This window comes from Chrysochloris asiatica, unplaced genomic scaffold, assembly GCF_000296735.1.
Source record: "Chrysochloris asiatica unplaced genomic scaffold, ChrAsi1.0 scaffold00022, whole genome shotgun sequence".
In the NCBI taxonomy this organism is placed as follows: domain Eukaryota; kingdom Metazoa; phylum Chordata; class Mammalia; order Afrosoricida; family Chrysochloridae; genus Chrysochloris; species Chrysochloris asiatica.
In genome coordinates this window covers 28,165,090-28,186,203 of record NW_006408540.1, presented here as the reverse complement: position 1 = coordinate 28,186,203, position 21,114 = coordinate 28,165,090, and the positions used below count along the sequence as shown (strand labels likewise).

Sequence of the window (21,114 nt, the reverse complement as noted above, 5' to 3'; positions counted from 1 at the left end):
GAACATTGGTATACATATATCTACTTGTGTTATGGCTCATATTTCTTATGGGTAAATAACAAGTAGAGGAATTGCTGGATCAAAAGGTATTTCTATTTCCAACCTTCTGAGGAAGCACCATATTGCTTTACAGAGAGGTTGGATCATATTGCAATCCAGCCAGCAAGTCAGGATTGTCCCAGTCTCTCCACATCCCCACCAGCATTTATTGTCTTCTACTTTTTCTATCTTTACTGTTATTGCTAGTGTGAGATGCTATTGTTGTTTTGTTTTGCATCTCTCTAATGGTTAGTGATAATGAACTTATCTTCATATGTTTGTTGGCTGCCTGGATCTCCTGTTGGTGAAGTGTCTGTTCATGTCCTCTACCCATTTTTTAATTGGATTATTTGTATTTTTCATGTAGATGAGTTGCCATTTCCTATATATTTTAGAAATGAGTCCCTTGTCTGAAGTGTTGTTGCAAAAGATTTTTTCCCATTCTGTGGGTTCCTTTTTTACTCTTTTGGTGAAGTCTTTAGATGCACATAAGTTTTTAGTTTTTAAAATGTCCCATTCATCTATTTTGTCTACTTTTGTTTGTGTAGTTTTCTAAATGTTTGGTCATCTGTGTAGTCTCTGAATTAGTGCCTTCACATTTGTCCCTATTTTTTCATTGATTGCCTTCATAATTCTGGGTTTCACATTTAGGTATTGAATCCATGTTTAGTGGGTTATTGTATAAAGTGTTAGGTGAAGGTCTTGTTTCAATCTTTTGAATTTCGCTATCTAGTTCTGCCAGCACCATCTGTTGGAGAGACTATCACCTCCCCATGTGATATAGTTAGGTACTTTGTCAAAAATCAGTTGGCTGCATGTGGATGGGTTAATTTCTGGATTTTCTATTCTGTTCCATTGATCAATGTATCTTTCATTGTACCAGTACCAAGCTATTATGACCACAGTAGCCATGTAAGAAATTTTGAAGTCAGAGAGTGAGAGATTTCCAACCATATTCTTCTTCTTAAGCAGTGCTTTGCTTATCCTGGGTCTATTTCCTTTCCAGATAAAGATTGTCATTGGTTTTTCCATCTCTTTGAAAAATATCATTGGAATCTGGATTGGGTTGGCATTATATGTATAAATTACTTTGGACAGTATTGACATTTTCACAATGTTAAGTCTTCCTATCCAGAAACATGGTACATTCTTCCATTTTTGTAGGCCTCTTTTGTTTTCTTTTAGTAATGTTTTGTAGTTTTCTTTGTATAAATCATTTGTTTCTCTGGTTACATTTATTCCTAGATATTTCATCCTATGGGTGGCTATTGTACATGGTATTGCTTTCCTAATGTCCTTTTCAGCTCTGTCGTTTTTTGTGTAGAGTTCTCCAACTGAATTTTGTATGATCTTATATCCTGCCAATTGCTGAATCTTCCTATGAGGTCTAGTAGCTTCTTTACTGAGTCTTTAGGGTATTCTACATATAGGATCATATCATCAGCAAATAGAGAGCTTTATTTCCTCTTTGCCTTTTTGGATGCCTTTAATTTCCCTGTCTTACTGTATAGCTCTTGCTAAGACTTCCAGCACAATATTGAATAGGAGTATTAACAAGGTCATCCTTGTCTGGTTCCTGTTCACAGAGGAAAGACTTTCAGTTTCTCCTGAGAGTGATGTAGGCAGTTGGTTTTGTATATATGCTCTTGATTATGTTGAGGAATTTCCTTTCAATTCCTACTTTGTGTGTTTTTATCAGGAATGGATGTTGGATTTTGTCAAATGCCTTTTCTGCATCAATCGATATGATCATGTGGTTCTTTTCTTTTTTCTTATTTATATGGTGGATTACATTGATCATTTTTCTAATGTTGAACCATCCTTGCATTCCTGATATGAATCCCACTTCATCATGATGCATTATCTTTTTGATGTGCTGCTGGATTCTATTGGGTAGGATTTTGTTTAGAATTTTTGCATCTATGTTCATGCAGGATATTGGTCTATAATTTTCTTTCATAGTGATGTCCTTCCCTGATTTTGGTATGAGGGTTATGCTTGCTTCCTAAAATGTATTAGGAATTTTTCTGTCTTCCTCTATATTATGGAATATTTTGAGTAGAATTGGTGACAGCTCTTACCTGAATGTTTGGTAGAACTCAGCAGTGAAGCCATCTGGGCCCACTATTAATTTAAATTCATCTATTTCTTTCTTCAAATCTATTAGCGTTTGCTTTATATATTTTGGAGCTCTTTCATTGGAAACATAGATATTTATTATGGTTATGTCATCTTGTTCAATTGTCCCTCTAATCATGGGATTATATCCATCTTTATATGTTATATATATGTATATGTAGAAAGAGAGAGAGTGTGAGAGAGAGAGTGCTGGTGTGGTGCTATGGGTTAATACGCCAGACTGCAAAACCATTTGAACTGCAAGGTGAGTAGTTAAAGCTCACCAGCTGCTCCTTGGAAACCCTATACAGGGTCTCTATGGGTCAGAATTGACTCGATGGCACTTGACCACAAAATATATGTATGCAAATACAATACATTTAGGAAGTTATTCCAAGCATGTTTATTAGAAATAAAGAGGAACTGATCTAATATAGTAACGGTGCTTGGATTTAAGTGCAGGAGTTTGAAAAAGAAAGCTTTAGGGTGAATCTTAGACTTTGACATGGATGATTTTCCAAATTTTTGAGATCAGACATACCAATAGAAGAAGAATTCAGGGAGGAAATTGGGACGAGTTTCTTTCTGATCTGTGAGTTTGAGATGCTTGTGAGATATTGAGTGGAAAGTCAAAATGGCAATAGAACATAAGATGATTGTAAAGTAAGAAGTCTGGACTGGAGATATGAAATTGAGAGTCGTCAGCACATAACTGATAGCTGAGATAATAGAAAACATCAAGGGAATGTGAGTAGAATGTGAAGTGGCCTGAGAAGAGAAGTCAATATTTAAGGGGTGAGAAAAGGGACCTGCACAGGATATTGAGAAGAGGCAGTACAAATGGTTGGTGGCAAAAAAAAGAGGAAAGATTAAAATATCAGTTATTGCTGTTAGTTGCCATTGAGTTGGCTTCAATTCATAGTGGTGTTGACAACAAAATGTTGCACCATCCTGCACCAGCTTCATGATCATTGGTATGCTTGAGTCCATTGTTATAAACACCTTCCAGTATTTAGTGCATTGGACAATATTTTTTGTAATCCACTGGATTTCCACTGACTAATTTTCAGAAGTAGGTCACCAGACCTTTTTTCTATGTCTGCCTTTTTCAGAAAACTCTTCTGAAATCTGCCTATTATGGGTGATTCTGCTCATATTTGAAATACTAATGGCATAGCTTCCAGTATAATAGCAACACATAAGCTACCACAGTACAGCAAACTGACATATAGGTGGTAAGAAAAAGGAATACAAACTTTAAAACAACTTTTAGATAATAGAGTCAAAATATATATTTTTAAATAATGTGAAAATAACACAACTTAAATAATTGGAAAATTATTTTGTAGAAACTTAAGATGTGTCCTAGAATTTTCATCAAGGACATGGCTATATGTACTTTTCATAAAGAAAATTAGTCTGTAACTAATGGATCTAACCAATTACCACAGCAAAAAAATCCATCAGATTTGACTAAAGAGGGGCAGAGAAAGAATAAAAAGAGAAGGCACCTGTCTACTGCTTGAAATTCTACAGGCAGAAAACAGGACAAAGGAGTTACAAGATAAAAACCTGGACAGCTTGGAAATAGTTTAAATGTTGAAGGAGGGGAAACAGGATCTTCTTGGTTTCAAAGTTGAGACCACAGATTTTGGATATCAAAGAGTCTACAGTCATAGTCTCCTAGGTTTCAAAAAGTTGGATTTTTGCCAACTTGGTTCCAGAGTGGCCATTTAGGTACACCAATGGAATGGGGCCACCACCCAGAGTTGAGAGGCAGATTACCATGCTCAAGAGATAGAATGATGGGATCTCCCTAGACCAAGGTGGTCTTCACTGAGATGTACTAGAATAATGGGGCTGCATAATGCTGAGGAGTGGCGTTTTTGTACCAATAGGTCTGGAAGGCAGAGCTGAAGTCCAGGAGCAAAGGTCTCTACCTAAAAGCCAGAGGGCATGGCCATTGTCCAGAATCTAGAGAATGGGACCATTGCTCAGATAATCTCAGAGAAGAAAGGATTATTTTCAAGATTTAAGCGCTGATTTAAATTGTTCTGCTGGGATTTGAATTTCCTTGGTTCCTGATATTTCTTCTTTCTTTATAATTTCTCCCATTTGTAATGCAAATGTGTACCTTGTGCCTATTCCACTATTGTGTTTTGAAAACAGATCATTTGTATTCTATATTTCACAGATTAGTAAGTGAAGAGGAATTTTGACCTACTGATATACCTGATGTTTCATTCATATTTGTTTCAAAACTTCTGGGATGATGTGATCAGATAAATGTGTTTTGCATATGTCAGTGACAGGAATCTTTGGGGTCAATGGATAGAATGTTATGGATTTAACTATGTCCCTCAAAAATGTGTGTCTTAAACCCTAACCTCTTGTTGTTGTTGTTAAATGCTGTCGAGTCGATTCCTACCCATAGTGAACCTGTACAGGGTTTCCGAGGCTGTAAATCTTTACGGGAGCAGACCGCCTCATCTTTCTCCCGCGGAACCTCTGGTAGTTTCGAACTGCCGACCTTGAGGTTGGCAGCTGGATTCGTAACCACTACGCTATAATCCCATTTGGTAATAAGTTGTCTTTATTATGTTTATGAGGCATGCTTAGTGTAGTGTGTTTATTAAGTCAATCGCTTTTGAGATATAAAGCAGTTAAGCAAGTAAGCGGAGAAGAGATAGTATAAAATAGTTACAAAGACACATGAAGATCTCCTAGGAACTTGGAAGCAGAAGATGAAGAGATAAGCAACTTCTTTCAGAGCTGATGGAGACAGAAAGCCTTCCCTCTGATTGTGAATTTTAGCCTCCTAAACTGTGAGAAAATAATTTTTTGTTTGTTAAAATCCTCCACTTGTTGGTGTTTCTGTTATAATCATTCTAGATCACTAAAAGAAAAGCTAAATTTATTGTTAAGTTCTTAGTTTAATTATAGGTGTGTTGTTTTGTTTTTAATTACAGGTTTTTATCTTGCAATATTTCAAAGAGCAAATTTGGCCATTTTTACTAAGTAATACAAATGTACCTCAAAAGTCCAAGGATAAATTTAATTGTGTTCAATATGATAATTAAAAGTGGCAATTTTAATTCATTATTAATTGTCATGAATATACTGATAAATATATTTATTATGCATTAAATATAAAAAGTTAGCACTTAGTTGACTGACATGTCTATTTCTAAATTGGGTTTTATTTGCTTTTAAGACATGACAGACTCAACACATTAACAGTTATGCCCATACTGGTCATTACTATTTTCAAGACAAAAAAACACTACTCTGACTTATTTCTGCGTAATTTTTATCCTATGTTTTCCTCTAGAATATTCAAATATGTCAAATATTATAAATACATTCATTGTAATTTTGTTAAAAAAAAGTTTTCTTTTATTAAGTAATGTTGTTATCTGTTCCTAATGCAAAATCAGGTGCTATAATTTTCCAATGCCATATAAAATATTTTTTTCTTTTTTTATAGTTCATTGGAAGTTCAAGGACAATTGTAAACCACATATTAACAAATAGTACAAATGTAAAAAACTAGGGAAGCATCTTTTGTTAGATCTCATAAATTATAAATTATTTTTTAAAATCTTGTTTTTATGTAGAATCATTTTCTACCACCATTATAGAAGACATTAACTTCTGGTAATAGACAATTGTGTTGGAAATACCTGAAAAGCATCCCAGGGTTAAACTTGATGTATTCATGTTCATGGGTTTGGTTTACTTTCCCTTCTTTCTGTTTTCTCCAGTACAGTGCTCTCAATCCACGAGAATCTTGGGATATGTGGCATCCCACTCTGGTGGCTGAGGCGTTATTTGCTATTGCAAACATCTTCAGTTCCCTGCGCTTGATCTCATTGTTTACTGCAAATTCTCATCTGGGACCTCTACAAATATCTCTTGGAAGAATGCTCCTTGATATTTTGAAGTTTCTATTCATATATTGCCTTGTATTGTTAGCATTTGCAAATGGTCTAAATCAATTGTACTTCTATTATGAAGAAACAAAAGGGTTAAACTGCAAAGGAATACGATGTGAAAAGCAGAATAATGCATTTTCAACGTAAGTCAAATAGTTATTTCTATTGGTAACTCTGAGCAACGTTGAGAATGTATCTCCTTATGAATATGAAAATTCCCTTGACAAGTAGTTAGAAAGAAAATATAAAATTAAATCATGCTTAGTGAATAAAAATTAATATGATGTTAAATAAAAATGTCGAGTCCTGGTATGGTACTATAGGATAAGCACTGGACTGCTCAAATCATAAGGTCAGTGGTTCAAGCCCACCAGCCACTCCTTGGAATCTCTTCACAGGGTCCTGTGAGTTGGAAATGTCTCAACAGCACTTAACAACACCAACAACAAATATAAATGAATCTTATTGACAGTTTTCATTAAGTAGTCTTTTCTTTTGAATGGCTTCCTAAAAATGAAAGCTATATATATTCCTAAAATATGGGATTAAATAAAGATTTATGTATCACTGGCAACTTGATAACCAGACCCAAATCAGTTACCATTGACTATACCATGTGTGTCAGAGGACTTTCAATGGCTGATTTTATTAGAAGCCAGGTCTTGTAAAATTTGAAATTTTTCTAGTCTTCTTCCAAGTTGCCTCTAGGTTGACTTAAACTATCAGCATTTCGGTTAGTAGCCAACCGCATTAACCTTTTACACCACTCAGGGACTATGCACCTAGCAGTCATGCTGGATGTCCTTTACCTGGCTCTTACCCTGTTGTCTACCCCCTCCATGTACAATCAATCTATACATTTCTATTCTTGTTTATCATTTGAGTTATCTCTTTCCTTGTTATATCGTCCTTCCAGCCACCTGAATGTTCTTTCTAAGCCAAAATCTATCATTCCCTTGTTTAAAGCACCTAAATATCTTGGTTTCACTATTGCTTATAAACGAAGCATAAAATATCCAGAAGCATCTTCTATTAATTTATGCTTCTTTGTCATTTTGGTATTGAGTAGCTAGAAGGCATTGACTTTATTTGTTCACTTTGTCTAGTTGAGAAGTAACTTGAAAGGGCAACAGACAAAATGTTATCTTTAGAAAGGCAATGTTACTAGTGTTTAGTCTTCAACCAGGTTTTTTTGTGACATGGCATTTAATTAAATTGTGGTCTTTTCCTGGAAAATGTTCTGTCCTTATCTCACCACAACACTAGGAAAGCAATTGCTACATCAAGTCAGTGTGAGATGTGATACAGCTAATTGCCCTTCATCTCTGAGCAGCATCAATATCTATAGAGTTTGGAATCACTGATTAAGTGGCTCTCAGAAACCATATACATAGTTGCTATGAGTTGGAACCAACTAAACAATACTTAACAACAACCACCACCACCATATGATTAAGGAGTCCTGATGGAGCAATGGTTAAGTGCTTGGCTGCTAACCAAGAGTTGGAGATTTGAACCTAGCAGCTCCACAGAACAAACAGCTGACAATCTGCTCTTATAAAAATTGTTTTTTTTTTAATTGCCTTTGAGTCAGATCCAACTGGATAGGGTTTCTGAGGAGCAGTTTGGTGGGTTTGAGCTTCTGACCTTGTGGTTTGCAGTTCAGTGCTGATCCTTCAGTATCACACCAGGAGTCCCTTGTAAGGACTACAGTCTAGAAAATCCTATGGGACAGTTCTGTTTTGTCTTATGGTGGCCTTATGAGTCAAAATTGATTGGATGGTACTTAACACAATAACAATAATCAAAACATTTCTGTAAGTAATGGCTTTGTGGCTTTGGCATTTTAACCTAGATAGATTTTAAATCCACATAGTAAAAGAACAATCCACTTAGAAACACCAAGGTCTTTATTACATCTAAGAAGTAAACATATTCTGGTGGTGGCGATGTGCTCAGGAGTTGGTTCTGACTCATGATGACCCTGCATAGGGTCTTTGAGGCTATAAATCTTTACAGGAACAGAAAGCCTCATCTTTCTCCTGTGGAGCAGCTAGTAGTTTCGAACTGCTGACCTTGAGGTTAGCAGCCTGACTGGTAACCACTATGCTATCAGAGCTCATTAAATATAGTATAGTCAAGTGGAATTTTTCTGCAAATTTCACAGCTGATACATTACACTGAAAAAAAATATTAAAAATCAGGAGGAATTCCATTTTTAGTCATAAAGTGTCATGTACTTTTCATTTTCCTTTGTAAAAACTTCTAATTCAAATATCTTAATGAATATTTTGCCAAATGATTTGTTTATAGTTCCTAAAATTAGTAGTTCTTATTTGGACAAACCCACCCTCTGTTCTTTAAACAGCTTCTACAGGGGCTGCTATGAGTCGGAATAGACTTTATGGCACTCAATTATTATTGTTATTATATTTGGACAGAAGTTTTAAAAAGTACTTTTCAATCATAGCAATACATTTATTTTACATCAGTGTTATTACCTGAACCATCAGGGCTATCCCATGAAACCATTTCTATGAACCTCCAAACCCAAGAACCAAATCTTGTGAAGTCTTTCGTTATACATAAGCAACTTTAGCAGTTACTCTTTGTTGTTGTTATAGCTGTACCTAGGAAGCCTTGGCTTCAGAAAGAACAGAAGTTACAACATTTTTATTTTGTACCCTGTCCTCTATTCTATACTTTTCAGTTTGTAGTTCCTAATACCTTTGACATGGAGCCCTTGTAGCTAAGGGGACTATGTGTTGTGCTACTAACCGCAAAGTTAGCTGTTCAAGTCCACCACACTCTCCATGAAAGAAAAATGAAGCTTTCTTCTCACAAAAGATTGCAGCTTGGAAACCCTCTACAGGGCCACTATGAGTTGGAACCAAATTGATAGCATGCAACATTCCTTAATTCTAATGTCCCTGACTCTACATCATAATCCCTGTTATCCTCAATCCCTTTTAACAACTACTTCATTGTAGAGGGTTTCCAAAGCTGCAAATCTTTTGTAGAATTACGTGATCCATTGAGAGGAACTCCAGATAGCTACATACAAACCACTACTCAACTGAAAGCTATACGTAGAACAATGCTGTTTGTGCTGGGAACTACTAGAAAACATGATTAACTTGATTCCAAACTAATACCATCTGAAGGAATGAAGTCCTTCCTCCTTATTTACTAGATCAGGCATGAGACAAGTTTTTTGGGTTTTTTATTCCATTATTTTTGTTTGTTTGTTTTTGTTTGCTTTTTATAAAATCAATAAAATATACTCTTCTTTTAACCATTTATCAAAACGTAAAAACTTTCTGTTGTACTTTCAATAAAATCACAGGGATTCAGGAATTTGCTGGAATTAGTACAATTTTCTCTGGAAAAAAAAAAAAAAATATATATATATATATTATGTGCCATGGAGTTGGTTCTGACTCATAGCGACCCTACATAGGGTTTCCAAAGCTGTAAATCTTTACGGGAACAGAAAGCCTCCTCTTTCTCCCATGGAACAGCTGGTGGTTTCGAACTGCTGACCTTGAGGTTAGCAGCCCAACTTGTAACCACTCTGCTACCAGAGCTCCTTATATGTGTGTGTGTGTGAAATTTTCTCGTTTATTGATTCTGAGGTGTTTTATAACCTTATGGGATTATAAGATTATAATCACTATGTACAATTTAAATTAAAGATATGCAAGTCCATAATGATGACATTATTTTAAATCCTCCTACAGCCAGTGTGGCACTGTAGGTTAATGCACTAGACTGCAAAGCCGCTTGAACTGCAAGGTTGCAGTTCAAGCTTACCAGCTGCTCTTCGGAAACCCTATACTGGGTCACTATGGGTCAGAACCGACTCGATAGCACTTAACAACAACAACAACAACAGCCAAAATAAATTAAGGGAAAGAAATTACTTTTTTTAAGAATAAGGGTTAGGATATTTTATTAACTATAACTCAGTGCCTTAGGACAGGAGTCAACAAACACTTCCTGTGAAGAAACAGATACTATTTCAGGTTTTATGAGTAGTATGATGTTCTTTGTTGCTACTAACTACTCAACTCTGTGAAAACACAGAAAAGACAAGTAATTAAGCATTGCTGTGGTTCAGTAAAATTTTATGGATATTGAAATATGATTTTACAAGTTAAAAAAAAAAAAAATCTCCTGATTTTCCCCCTGCATGTTTTGCGCCATAGATTTAGTTCTGACTCATAGCTACCCTGTATAGGGTTTCCAAGGAGCAGCTGGTGGTTTGAACCACTATCCTTATGGTTAACAGTCCAGTGTTGATCCCACAACACCACACCAGGACTCAGATTTTCTTCCCTTGTCATAATAAAATGTTAATAAAATTCTTAACTCATGGGCCACTCAAAAAATATGCTGTGGGTTTTATTTATTCCCTTTGCTGTAGGAAATAAAATGTTCTTTTAAAAACTCTTGAAAATTAAACACTATTTGTGCTGGTTTTATTAAAATATTTTTCCTTCAATTCTTTTCATTGAGTTTAATTTAATAATTGATGTAAATTATGCTTGACTGTCAGTATAAATTTTAAGCAAACCAAGTATACATAATAGTATACAAGTTCTATTTTTATATCTTATAATCATTCTATTAATTTAGGTATCGGTGAAATTTTGTATTTTTTTTTCCAGCTTATTTGAGACACTGCAGTCCTTGTTTTGGTCAATATTTGGACTCATCAATCTATATGTGACGAATGTCAAAGCACAGCATGAATTCACTGAGTTTGTTGGTGCCACCATGTTTGGGACATATAATGTCATCTCTCTTGTTGTCCTACTCAACATGTTAATAGCTATGATGAATAATTCCTACCAACTTATTGCTGTAAGTTGACTAATTCTATTTTATTTCCATATTTCCCATTGTTATTTTTGTTAAGTGCCATCAAGCTTGTTCTGATTCATAGCAATCGTGTATTGGGTTTCTGAGGTGCAAACTTTGGGTTTGAATGACCAATCTTGCAGTGAGCAGTATTCCAGTGCTTATTCTATAGTAAGTAGCATACCAGGATTCTATATTTCCTCTAGAATGGATATATGTGTGTATGTTGTTCTCTTGAAATCTATTCTCCATCCTATTATTATAGGAAATAAAATTAATAATTGACTAGATTGAGGAAAGAGAATGGAATTACAATATCAGTGGTTTATTTTAGTTTTATAGGCAGTGCACCATGCTTGATTATATTTTGTTATATTACACAATTGAAAAATAAGACTAAACATCATTTACAAGTTAGTCACTGGCTATGACAAGCAGTGAGTTTGGTGACATAAACAAGCAACTCAATTCTGTAATTTGAGCTTTACATGGCCATTATTCATTTAACTGAAAATATTGATACAAGCAAACTCCTGTCACCTTGGCAAGATACAAAAGAGAACCCAGAAAGGAATCTGAGAAGATTAAAACCTTTGAAGTTCTTAAAGTTTAGTGAAAGCAATATAGGTATACCACTGAATATTGCAATTTAAAAAAAAAAATTGCACCAACCATTCCTCCCTCAGTCCTCTCTAATCAGTTAGGTTCTATAATTCATTGCACAGCCATACAGAACTCAGATACCACACTCACAGTTATGAGATTTATAAGAGTAGTAACAGATTAGAATTCAGTGTCAGAAATGCTCAGGGCACTATTGATCCAATCATGGCAGCCTGTTTTTAGCCCGGCCATAGGTATATCCCTCTCTGCCTGGCCAATATTTCAAAGTTGTTTTAGGGCTGCTGATAAATGCTCACTGGGAACAGCATAAGCCTCAACCTACAGGTACTAGAACCACTCATCTGTCAATTTGTTATACTGTGGTGGCTTACGTGTTTTGATGTTAAAAACTGTGCTACCAGAATTTTAAACACAAACAGAGTCACCCACGGTGGACAGGATTCAGCAGAGATTTAGACTACTTCTGAATGTTTAACAATGAAAACATTATGAATAGCAGTGGAACATTGTCAGATATAATGCCAAAAGACAAAAGCATGAAATTTGCTGTTGTTAAGTGGCATCAAGTCAGTTCTGACTTGGATAGGGTTTCCCAGGTTTTAAATATTCACAGGAATGGAGTGGTTTGTGGCTTCCAACCACCAACTTTGTGGTTAACAGTGCAGTGTTCATCTTATAAAGTCACAGCACAGATTATCAGCAAAATATTGTCAATTATAGTACCAGAAGAAGAGACCTTAATATTGGAAAGAAATCAAAATATAATGGGAATAGCTGCCTCCTAAATGTTGAGTTGGGCATAATGATGTGAAAGGACCAAAGTTTTCTGGACCTTCATTTGTTACTGGGGCACAACTCAAAATGAGAAGAAACAGCCGCAAATAACCATTAATAATCAGAAGGTGGAATGTATAAAATGTGAATCTAGGAAAATTGAAAGTTGTCAAAAATGAAATGGAATGCATAAAGATCAATATCTTAGGCATTAATAAGCTGAAATGTACTGGCTTTGGTCATTTTTAATCTGACAATCATATGGTTTACTATGCCAGGAATGACAAATTCAGCAGGAACGACACACTCAAGATCTGTCTGTAAGTACTATGCTGGCTGTGATGGATAAGATCCATATGCCTAGAAGGAAGACCAGTTACTACCACTATTTTTTAAATTTGCAAGACAACCACAAAAGCCAGTGGTGATGAAATTGAAGAATTCTACCCACTTTTTCAGTCTTAAGTTGATCAAAATACAATCAAAATGTACAGATAATTACTGATAATTGGAAGGCAAAGGTTGGAAACAAACAGGAAGGATCCAGAGTTGGAAAATATGACCATGGTAATAGAAATGATCCTGGAGATTGCCTTATAGAATTTTGCATAGATGAACAACCTGTTCTTTGCAAATAACTTTTTAAAACAACCTAAGAGCTGACTATACACAAGATGAAATATACTGGAATCACAGTGAGTACATCTGTGGGAAGATGTGATGGAAAAGCTCCATATCATCAGCCAAACACAAGACAGGAACTGACTGAGGAACAGACCCTCAATTGCTCATATGCAAGTTCAGGCTTATGCTGAAGAAAATTAGAAGAATTTCACAAGAGCTAAAATATGACCTTGAATATATTCCACCTGAATTGACAGACCATCTCAAGAAATGATTTGATGTACTAGACACTAGTGACAGAAGAACTGAAATGTTGTGAGATGACATCAAAAACATCATACAGCAAGAAATCAAAAGGTCATTAAAAATAAATGGAAAAACAAAGACAAAAATGGATGTCATAAGAGACTCTGAAACTTGCTTGCTCTTGGCATAGGGTAGCTACTATGGATGGAAGAGATGATGAATTAATACAGCTGAACAGAAAATTTCAAAGTGTAACTCAAGAAGACAAAGTAAAGCTTTAAAATGACCTGTGGAAAGACCTGGAGTTAGAAAACCAAAAGGGAAAAAATTGCTCAATATTTCTCAACTGAAAGAACTAAAGAAAAAATCCAAGCATTGATTGCCAATATTCAAGGATTCTATGGACTTCTAACCACAATGCCAGCAGTTCATGGCCACCAGCTACTCTTTAAAGACCCTATATGAGCAGGAACTGACATGATCAGCATCCAGCTGATATGAAGTGAAGGGAGAGGCACAAGAATGCTCAAAGCTGCAGATAGTTCCCATTAGACCTAGTCTCAATGGCTTGATGATCGGAACTTGACTAGAGAAAGATAAAAAACAATTTCTGATAAAATAAACAAGTGTAAATTGCTACAATTGGATGAACCTGACCTATACTTATGGATGTAGTAGCTCAAAATACCAACTGAAAGGGAAGGAGTCTTCACATCAAGTATCAATCTTATCCTCTCTGTATATATGGTTGATAGGGATAGGCAACTTAGACATTGGCTACCTAAAATGAGTGGGCTATAAAGGCATGACATGACTGCCTTAAAATTTTTCAAAAGGGAGTTTAGTTTAAGAGTGTGCTGACAATGTATAGTCCCCACTGAATACTTTTCATCTTGTCTTGATTGGTGTAGTGTAAAGATATGGTGACATGATTCTTATGATTCAATAGTGAGTAATTGTTATCATGACTGATTGTAAATGTCACAACTGTAAATGTAGAACTTCTGTAACAAAAAGGGGGGAGTAATTAATCTTACAATCTAGGAACAGAGGACCCTAGGACCATCAAGGGAGAAGAGCATGAGTGGCATGTGGGACTCTATCCAGAGAAGCAATAACATCAGAGATGGAGGCAGAGATAAGAACAGGGAGAGAGAGAGAGCAGCTGAGGACTCTAGACTTATGGAAAGAGAAAGACTAAGTGCTGATGGCCAGGAGGCAGACTTGCAGAAAGTGCCCTTTGGTTGTTTAAATTATTATATATTCCTGGGTGTTTTGCATACACTTTCCCCAAAAACAAACAACAAAAACAAAACAAAACACAGAGGGAATAGAAGTAAATACTGTTGAGTTATGATGCACGAAGGAGATTGTAATCATTGCAATTAAACAATAAGTGTAAAACTGATGTTTTACATTGATGTAAATTATCACTCAATTCACAATAAAAACTTAAAACAAATGGGTATTCCAGATCAATTAATTGTTCTCAAGAGGAACCTCTATGTGGACCAAGAAGCAGTTGTTGAAACAGAGGAAGGGGGTATTGAGTGGTGTAAAATCAGTAAAGGTGTGTGCAAGAGTTGGATCCTTCTGCCATACTTATTCAATCTGTATACAGATCAAAAAATCAGGAAAACTGTATTATATGAATTACAACTTGACATCAGTGTTGGAGGAAGACTTTTTAAGAATCTGCAATAAGCTGATAATGCAACCTTGCTTGTTGGAAGAGAAGGGGATTTCAAATACTTACTGATGAAAGTCAAAGGCTATAGCATTTAATAGGGACTAGGAGCTCTGGTAGCGTAGTGGTTACGAACCGGGCTGCGAACCTTAAGGTCAGCAGTTCGAAACTACCAGCCGCTCCGCGGGAGAAAGATGAGGCTTTCTACTCCCGTAAAGATTTACACTCTTGGAAACCCTGTACAGGGTCGCTATGGGTTGGAACCGACTCGACGGCACTTAACAACAACAACAACAATACCTCAATGTAAAGGAAACAAAAGTCCTCATGACTGGACTAATGATAGATCATGATAGATGGAGAAAAGAATAAAGTCGTCAAAGACTTTATCCACAACCAACATTCATAAAAGCAACAGTCCAGATATCAAGTGATGTCATGCATCAGGCCAATCTGTTGCAAAAAAAGTCTTTAAAGTGTTCATGAGCAAATGTGTCAGTTTGAAGAGTCTGGTGTGCCTGACACAAGCTATGTATTTTCAACTGCCTCGTATGCATATAAAAGTTAGAAAATGAATAAGGAAGACTGTAGAACTGATGAGGTGTTGGAGAAGAATATTCAAAGTACATTGGACTGCCAGAGGAACAAACTAATCTATGTTGGAAGAAGTACAGCCAGGATGTTCCTTAGAAACCATGAATTTGAGATTTTGTCTCTCATATTTTGCACATGTTTTCTGAAGGACCAGTCCCTGAGGAAGTACACATCTTTGAAAAAGTGGATGGTCAGCGAAAAAGGAATAATCCATTGAGATGGGCTGGCACAGTGGCAACAACAATGGACTCAAATGTAACAGCAATTATGAGAATGGTATAGGATTGAGCAGAGTTTTGTTCTGTTGTGCATAGGGCCACTATGTTTTGAAACCAACTCGAAGTCACCTAACCAACAAAAAGAAAGAGGCTCAGCTCTATGCCCATGGGTCAGGAAACCCAACTCCCACAACTACACCCCCACTCTGCTAAAAAACGCTTTGGCTAAAGTCACTCAGTTTTACTTGGACTGAGAAGCTCCCCAATTTGTCTCAGGTTCTGGCTTTAGTTTCTGCTACTGCTGCTCCTCTGCTATTTCGCCAGTGACACAACTTCTGTCCCTTGGTTGACAAGCTTCAAAATGCATGGATCTTGGGGTTCAAAGTATGAGTTCCTTTCTTTTTTTCTTTTCTTTTTTTTTTTTTTTATGAGAGTGAGGTTTTTTAAATTTGATTTTGCAAAATTGGGCATCCAACCCAGTAAACAGGGGCAGACATACCACGTGGCTGGCCGACAAACAGTCTTATTACTCTATCTCATAAAAGCCCCTCCTCCAGGTTCCTATATACAATTCTATGGTATATACCATCCACCCCTCCCCAGAGACGCCAAAATGGCCAGCAGGTGGTCTTTTATTTTTAATGTTTTATTGTGAATTATGTGTTAGTTACATGGGAGAACATTAGCTTTACATTCATCCTATTATATATCGTTTCATTGCCATGGTTACAACCCCCTCCATGCATCATCAGCCAACCAAAGAGTATACCCTGCAAGTCGGCCCACCGGTAGTCAGCACACAGCCCCTCCCCTTCTTTGAGTCTAAAGTCCCTGGCCGCTCTATCTCTCCACATCGTCATCTCTGCCTCCATCTCTGGTGTCACTGCTTCTCTGAGTAGGGTCCCACTCTCCGCTCTTCTCCCTTGATGGTCCCAGGGACCTCCACTCCTAGACTGCAAAGTCAATCACTCCCCTCCTTTTGCTACAAAATGACTACCTTTACATTCCCAACCCTCCACAATCAGTCTTGATAACAATTATTCACTATTGTATCACAAGAGACCTATCCACATCTCCTTTCATTAGCCCCGCCCAGACAGATTGGATACTATCCAGTGGAGGTCTACCTTCCTCCACGCCCTCTGGATCTTGGCTCCCTCTTGAAAGCTTGTAAGCTAGTAACTTCTTGCTTTTGTATCCCCCTCTCTCCCCATTTTGGGTAGCGAATGTACAAGTTGCCCATCCCTGTCTACTCTGTGTATGGAAAGGGTGGGAATGATCCTCGCTGTAAAGATTTGTTCCCTCTTTTAAGCTACTGCTCCATAGGTGTAGGTCAAGTTCATCAAGTCATATCAGATTACTCTTTTTTTTACTCTTCTTCTTCTAGCTCTCATTCAGTCATTGAAGCCAGGTCAACTAGGTATTATCTGCAAGTGTGGGGGTTCTTATGCATATTCCCTCTCTTCTTATCATCTGGATGCTTCATTCTCCACTCTAGTCCCCTGTGACTATGTCACTGATTGATTCTGGGCCCAAGAGTCCCCAGGTCTTTCCACACTGCCAGCTGACCAGGTCTCCACCCAGGTTCACAGGAGTCTATTGAATGTTGTAGGGCTTAGCTCATAGCTTCATTGCTGTTTTTTCCCTCAATTTCCCCTTATCGGTGACGAACATGGTCACCAATCAGAGCTTGTATTCCCATTGAGTCTTAGTCTTGGAAGGGGTTTTGCCCTGAGGGGCCCAGATCACTTGCCTAGATGTCTCCTGGGCAAGCAAGTTGATGATTCTTGTAGTAATTATTAGGACTGCCTTTATTGTTTTGTATTTTTCATGTCGGTTTTTCTTTCAAGAAGTATCTTCTGTTCTTCTAGTCACTCCAGGCTGGTCTGCTTGTCGTTTCAAGTGGAAATTTCCCACCTCAGAAGATTGTGGATGCGGTTCAGGATTCCACGTATGGTCTGATGTAATGCAGAGGCTCCACAGGAAGCCTCCTTCACTGGGCACGTTGTAGCCTCATTTTAGGTATTCCAATCAGTTATAGGCAGAAGACAGACTTACAAGCTTTCTATGATGATATTTCTGGATATTCCTTTCTCTCTGCCTCAAGTGTCTATTTTATAATGGTATGCCAAGAAAACCAAGGTTCAAAAGACAGCTGAGAATCTTAACATTATTTCCCCTTTTCCCCATTCCAACCATGTCTCAATCCCTGTATCCCAGAGCCCTGTTGTCACAAGGTTGTACATACATCATTATTTACCTCTGTTCCACTTAGCCCAAGCAAACCTGCCTAATTGTTTTCCCATCTGTTTGTTCTTCCATTCCCCTCCCCCTTTTTGTGTATTGCCCCCCTTCCTAGCACCCAAAATATCTTATCTATTCCTACCCTGTGCTTCACCTTCCCATCCCTCCCCTCACCACACGTTCTACATCCCAGTAACCAGTAAAAAAATCACCCCCCCACACTTTAATATGGGTTCTTTTTCTTAGTCTTTTACAGTAGTGGGCCTATGAAGTATTTCTCCTTTTGTGACTGACTAATTTCACTGAACATAATGTCCTCTAGGTTCATCCATGTTATGCAGTGGCTTGTAGCTTCCTTTTATTCTTCAAGGTAGCATAATATTCCATTGTGTGTATATACCACAGTTTGTTTATCCATTCTTCAGCTGATGGGCACTTAGGCTGTCTCCATCTTTTTACTATTGTAAATAGTGCTACTATGAACATTGGTGTGCTTACATCTACTCGTGTTATGGCTCGTATTTCTTGTGGGTAAATACCAAGTAGAGTAATTGCTGGATCATAAGGTATTTCTATTTCCATTTTTCTTAGGAAGCGCCATATTGCTTTCCAGAGAGGTTGGAGCGTTTTGCAACCCCACCAGCAGTATAGGAGTGTTTCAGTCTCTCCACATCCCCGCCAGCATTTATTGTCTTCTATTTTTTTGTTATTTGCTATTACAGCATTGATGGACTCAAGTGTGGCACAGTAATGAGGTTGGCCCAGGATCAGACATTGTTTCGTTCTGCTGTGCATAAGGTTGCTATGAGTCGGTGCTGACATGATGGCACATAACAACAACAAATTATTGCTGGTATAAGATGATATCTCATTGTTGTTTCAATTTGCATCTCTCTAGTGGCTAGTGATCGTGCACATTTCTTCATATGTTTGTTGGCTGCCCGGATCTCCTCCTTGGTGAAGTGTCTTTTCATGTCCTGCACCCATTTTTTAATTGGGTTATTTATCTTTTTCTTTTAGCTGTGTTGTAGTTTGTTATATATTTTAGAAATTATTCCCTTGTGTGATGCATTGTTGCAAAAATTTTTTTCCCATTCTGTGGGCTTCCTTTTTACTCTTTTGTTGAAGTAATTTGATGAGAGTCCTGGTGTGGCGCTGTGGGTTAATGCGCCATTTGAACTGCAAGGTCGGCAGTTCAAGTTCACCAGCTGCCCCTCGGAAATCCTATACAGGGTCGCTATGGGTCGGAAACCACTCAACGGCACTTCACAACAACAACAATGGCTAGTGATCGTGAACATTTCTTAGTATGTTTGTTGGCTGTCCCAATCTCTTTCTTGGTGAAGTGTCTGTTCATGTCCTGTCCCCGTTTTTTAATTATGTTTTTTTTTTTTTTTTTCTTGTAGAAGCGTTGTAGTTTCCTATATATTTTACGAATGTGTTCCTTGTCTGATGTGTCATTGCAAAACATTTTTTTCCCATTCTTTGAGTTCCCTTTTACTCTTCTGGTGAAGTCTTTTGATGCATATAAAATTTTAATTTATTAGTATGTCCCAATCATATATTTTGTCTATGTTTGTTTGTGTAGTTTTCAAAATGTTTGGTAATCTGTGTATTCCCTGAATCAGTGCCCTCACATTTGTCCCTATTTTTTCAATAATGGCCTTCTAAATTCTGGAATTGACATTTAGGTCTATAATCCATATTGAGTTGGGTTTTGTATAAGGTGTGAGGTGAAGATCTTGTTTCAATCTTTTGCATGTCACTTTCCAGTTCTGCCAGAACCATCTGTTGAAGAGACTTTCCCTTCCCATGTGATATACTTAGGTACTTTATCAAAAATCAGTTGGCTGTATGTGGACATGTTAATTTCTGGATTCTCGATTCTGTTCCATTGATTGATGTATCTTTCATTGTACCAGTACCAAGCTATTTTGACCACCTTAGCCGTGTAATAAATTTTGAAGTCAGGAGTAAGAGGTTTCCAACCTTTTTCTTTTTCTTAAACAGCGCTTTGCTTATCCTGGGTCTATTTCCTTTCCATATACAATTTGTAATTAGTTTTTCCATCTCTTTGAAGAATGTCATTGGAATCTAGATTGGGATTTCATTATATGTGTAAATTGCTTTGGGCAGTATTGACATTTTCACAATGTTAAGTCTTCCTATCCAGGAGCATGGTATATTCTTCCATTTTTGTAGTTGTCTTTTGGTTTCTTGTAGTAGTGTTTTGTAGTTTTCTTTGTATAAGTCCTTTGTTTCTCTGGTTACATTTATTCCTAGATATTTCATCCTTTGGGTGTCTATTGTAAATGGTATTGCTTTCCTAATGTCCTTTTCCGTGCTGTCGTTTTTGGTATAGAGGAATCCAACTGATTTTTGTATGTTGTTCTTATATCCTGCTTCTTTGCCAAATCTTCCAATGAGGTCTAGTAGATTTTCTACTGAGGCATTGGGGTTTTCTACGTATAGGATCATATCGTCTACAAATAGAGAAAGTTTTACTTCCTCTTTGCTAATTTGGATGTCTTTAATTTCCCTGTCTTATGCTGTTGCTAAGGCTTCCTGCACAATATTGAATAGGAGTGGTGACAAAGGGCATCCTTGTCTGGTTCCTGTTTGCAGAGGGAATGCTTTCAGTTTCTCTCCATTGAGAGTAACATAGGCTGTTGGTTTTGTATATATGCTCTTAATTATGCTGAGGAATTTCCCTTCAATATCTACTTTGTTGACTGCTTTTATCAGGAATAGATGTTGGATTTTGTCAAATGCCTTTTCTGAATCAATTAATATGATCTTGCGGTTCTTTGCTTTTTTCTTATTTATATGGTGGATTATGTTGATCGTTATTCTAATGTTGAAACATCCTTGCATCCCTGATATGAATCCCACTTGATTATGATGTATTATCTTTTTGATGTGCTGCTGGATTCTGTTGGCTAGGATTTTATTGAGAATTTTTGCATCTATGTTCATGAGAGATTTTGATCTGTAATTTTCTTTCTTAGTGACGCCCTTCCCTGGTTTTGGTATGAGGGTTATGCTTTCTTCATAAAATGTATTAGGACGTTTTCCATCCTCCTCTGTATTCTGGAATAATTTGAGTAGAATTGGTGACAGCTCTTCCCTGAATGTTTGGTAGAACTCA

At 37.0% G+C, this 21,114-nt stretch overlaps 1 protein-coding gene across 8 annotated transcripts in view; it reads left to right on the top strand.

The window, feature by feature from the left end:
- The window catches only part of TRPC4 (transient receptor potential cation channel, subfamily C, member 4), a 448,068-nt gene that overhangs the window by 327,054 nt on the left and 99,900 nt on the right, over positions 1–21,114 (top strand). For all 8 annotated transcript variants that reach the window (XM_006837666.1, XM_006837664.1, XM_006837663.1 and 5 more), the window contains 2 exons: positions 5,922–6,235; positions 10,763–10,958. In XM_006837666.1, the coding sequence (XP_006837729.1) occupies positions 5,922–6,235; positions 10,763–10,958 (510 nt within the window). The remainder of the gene's footprint in view (positions 1–5,921; positions 6,236–10,762; positions 10,959–21,114) is intronic.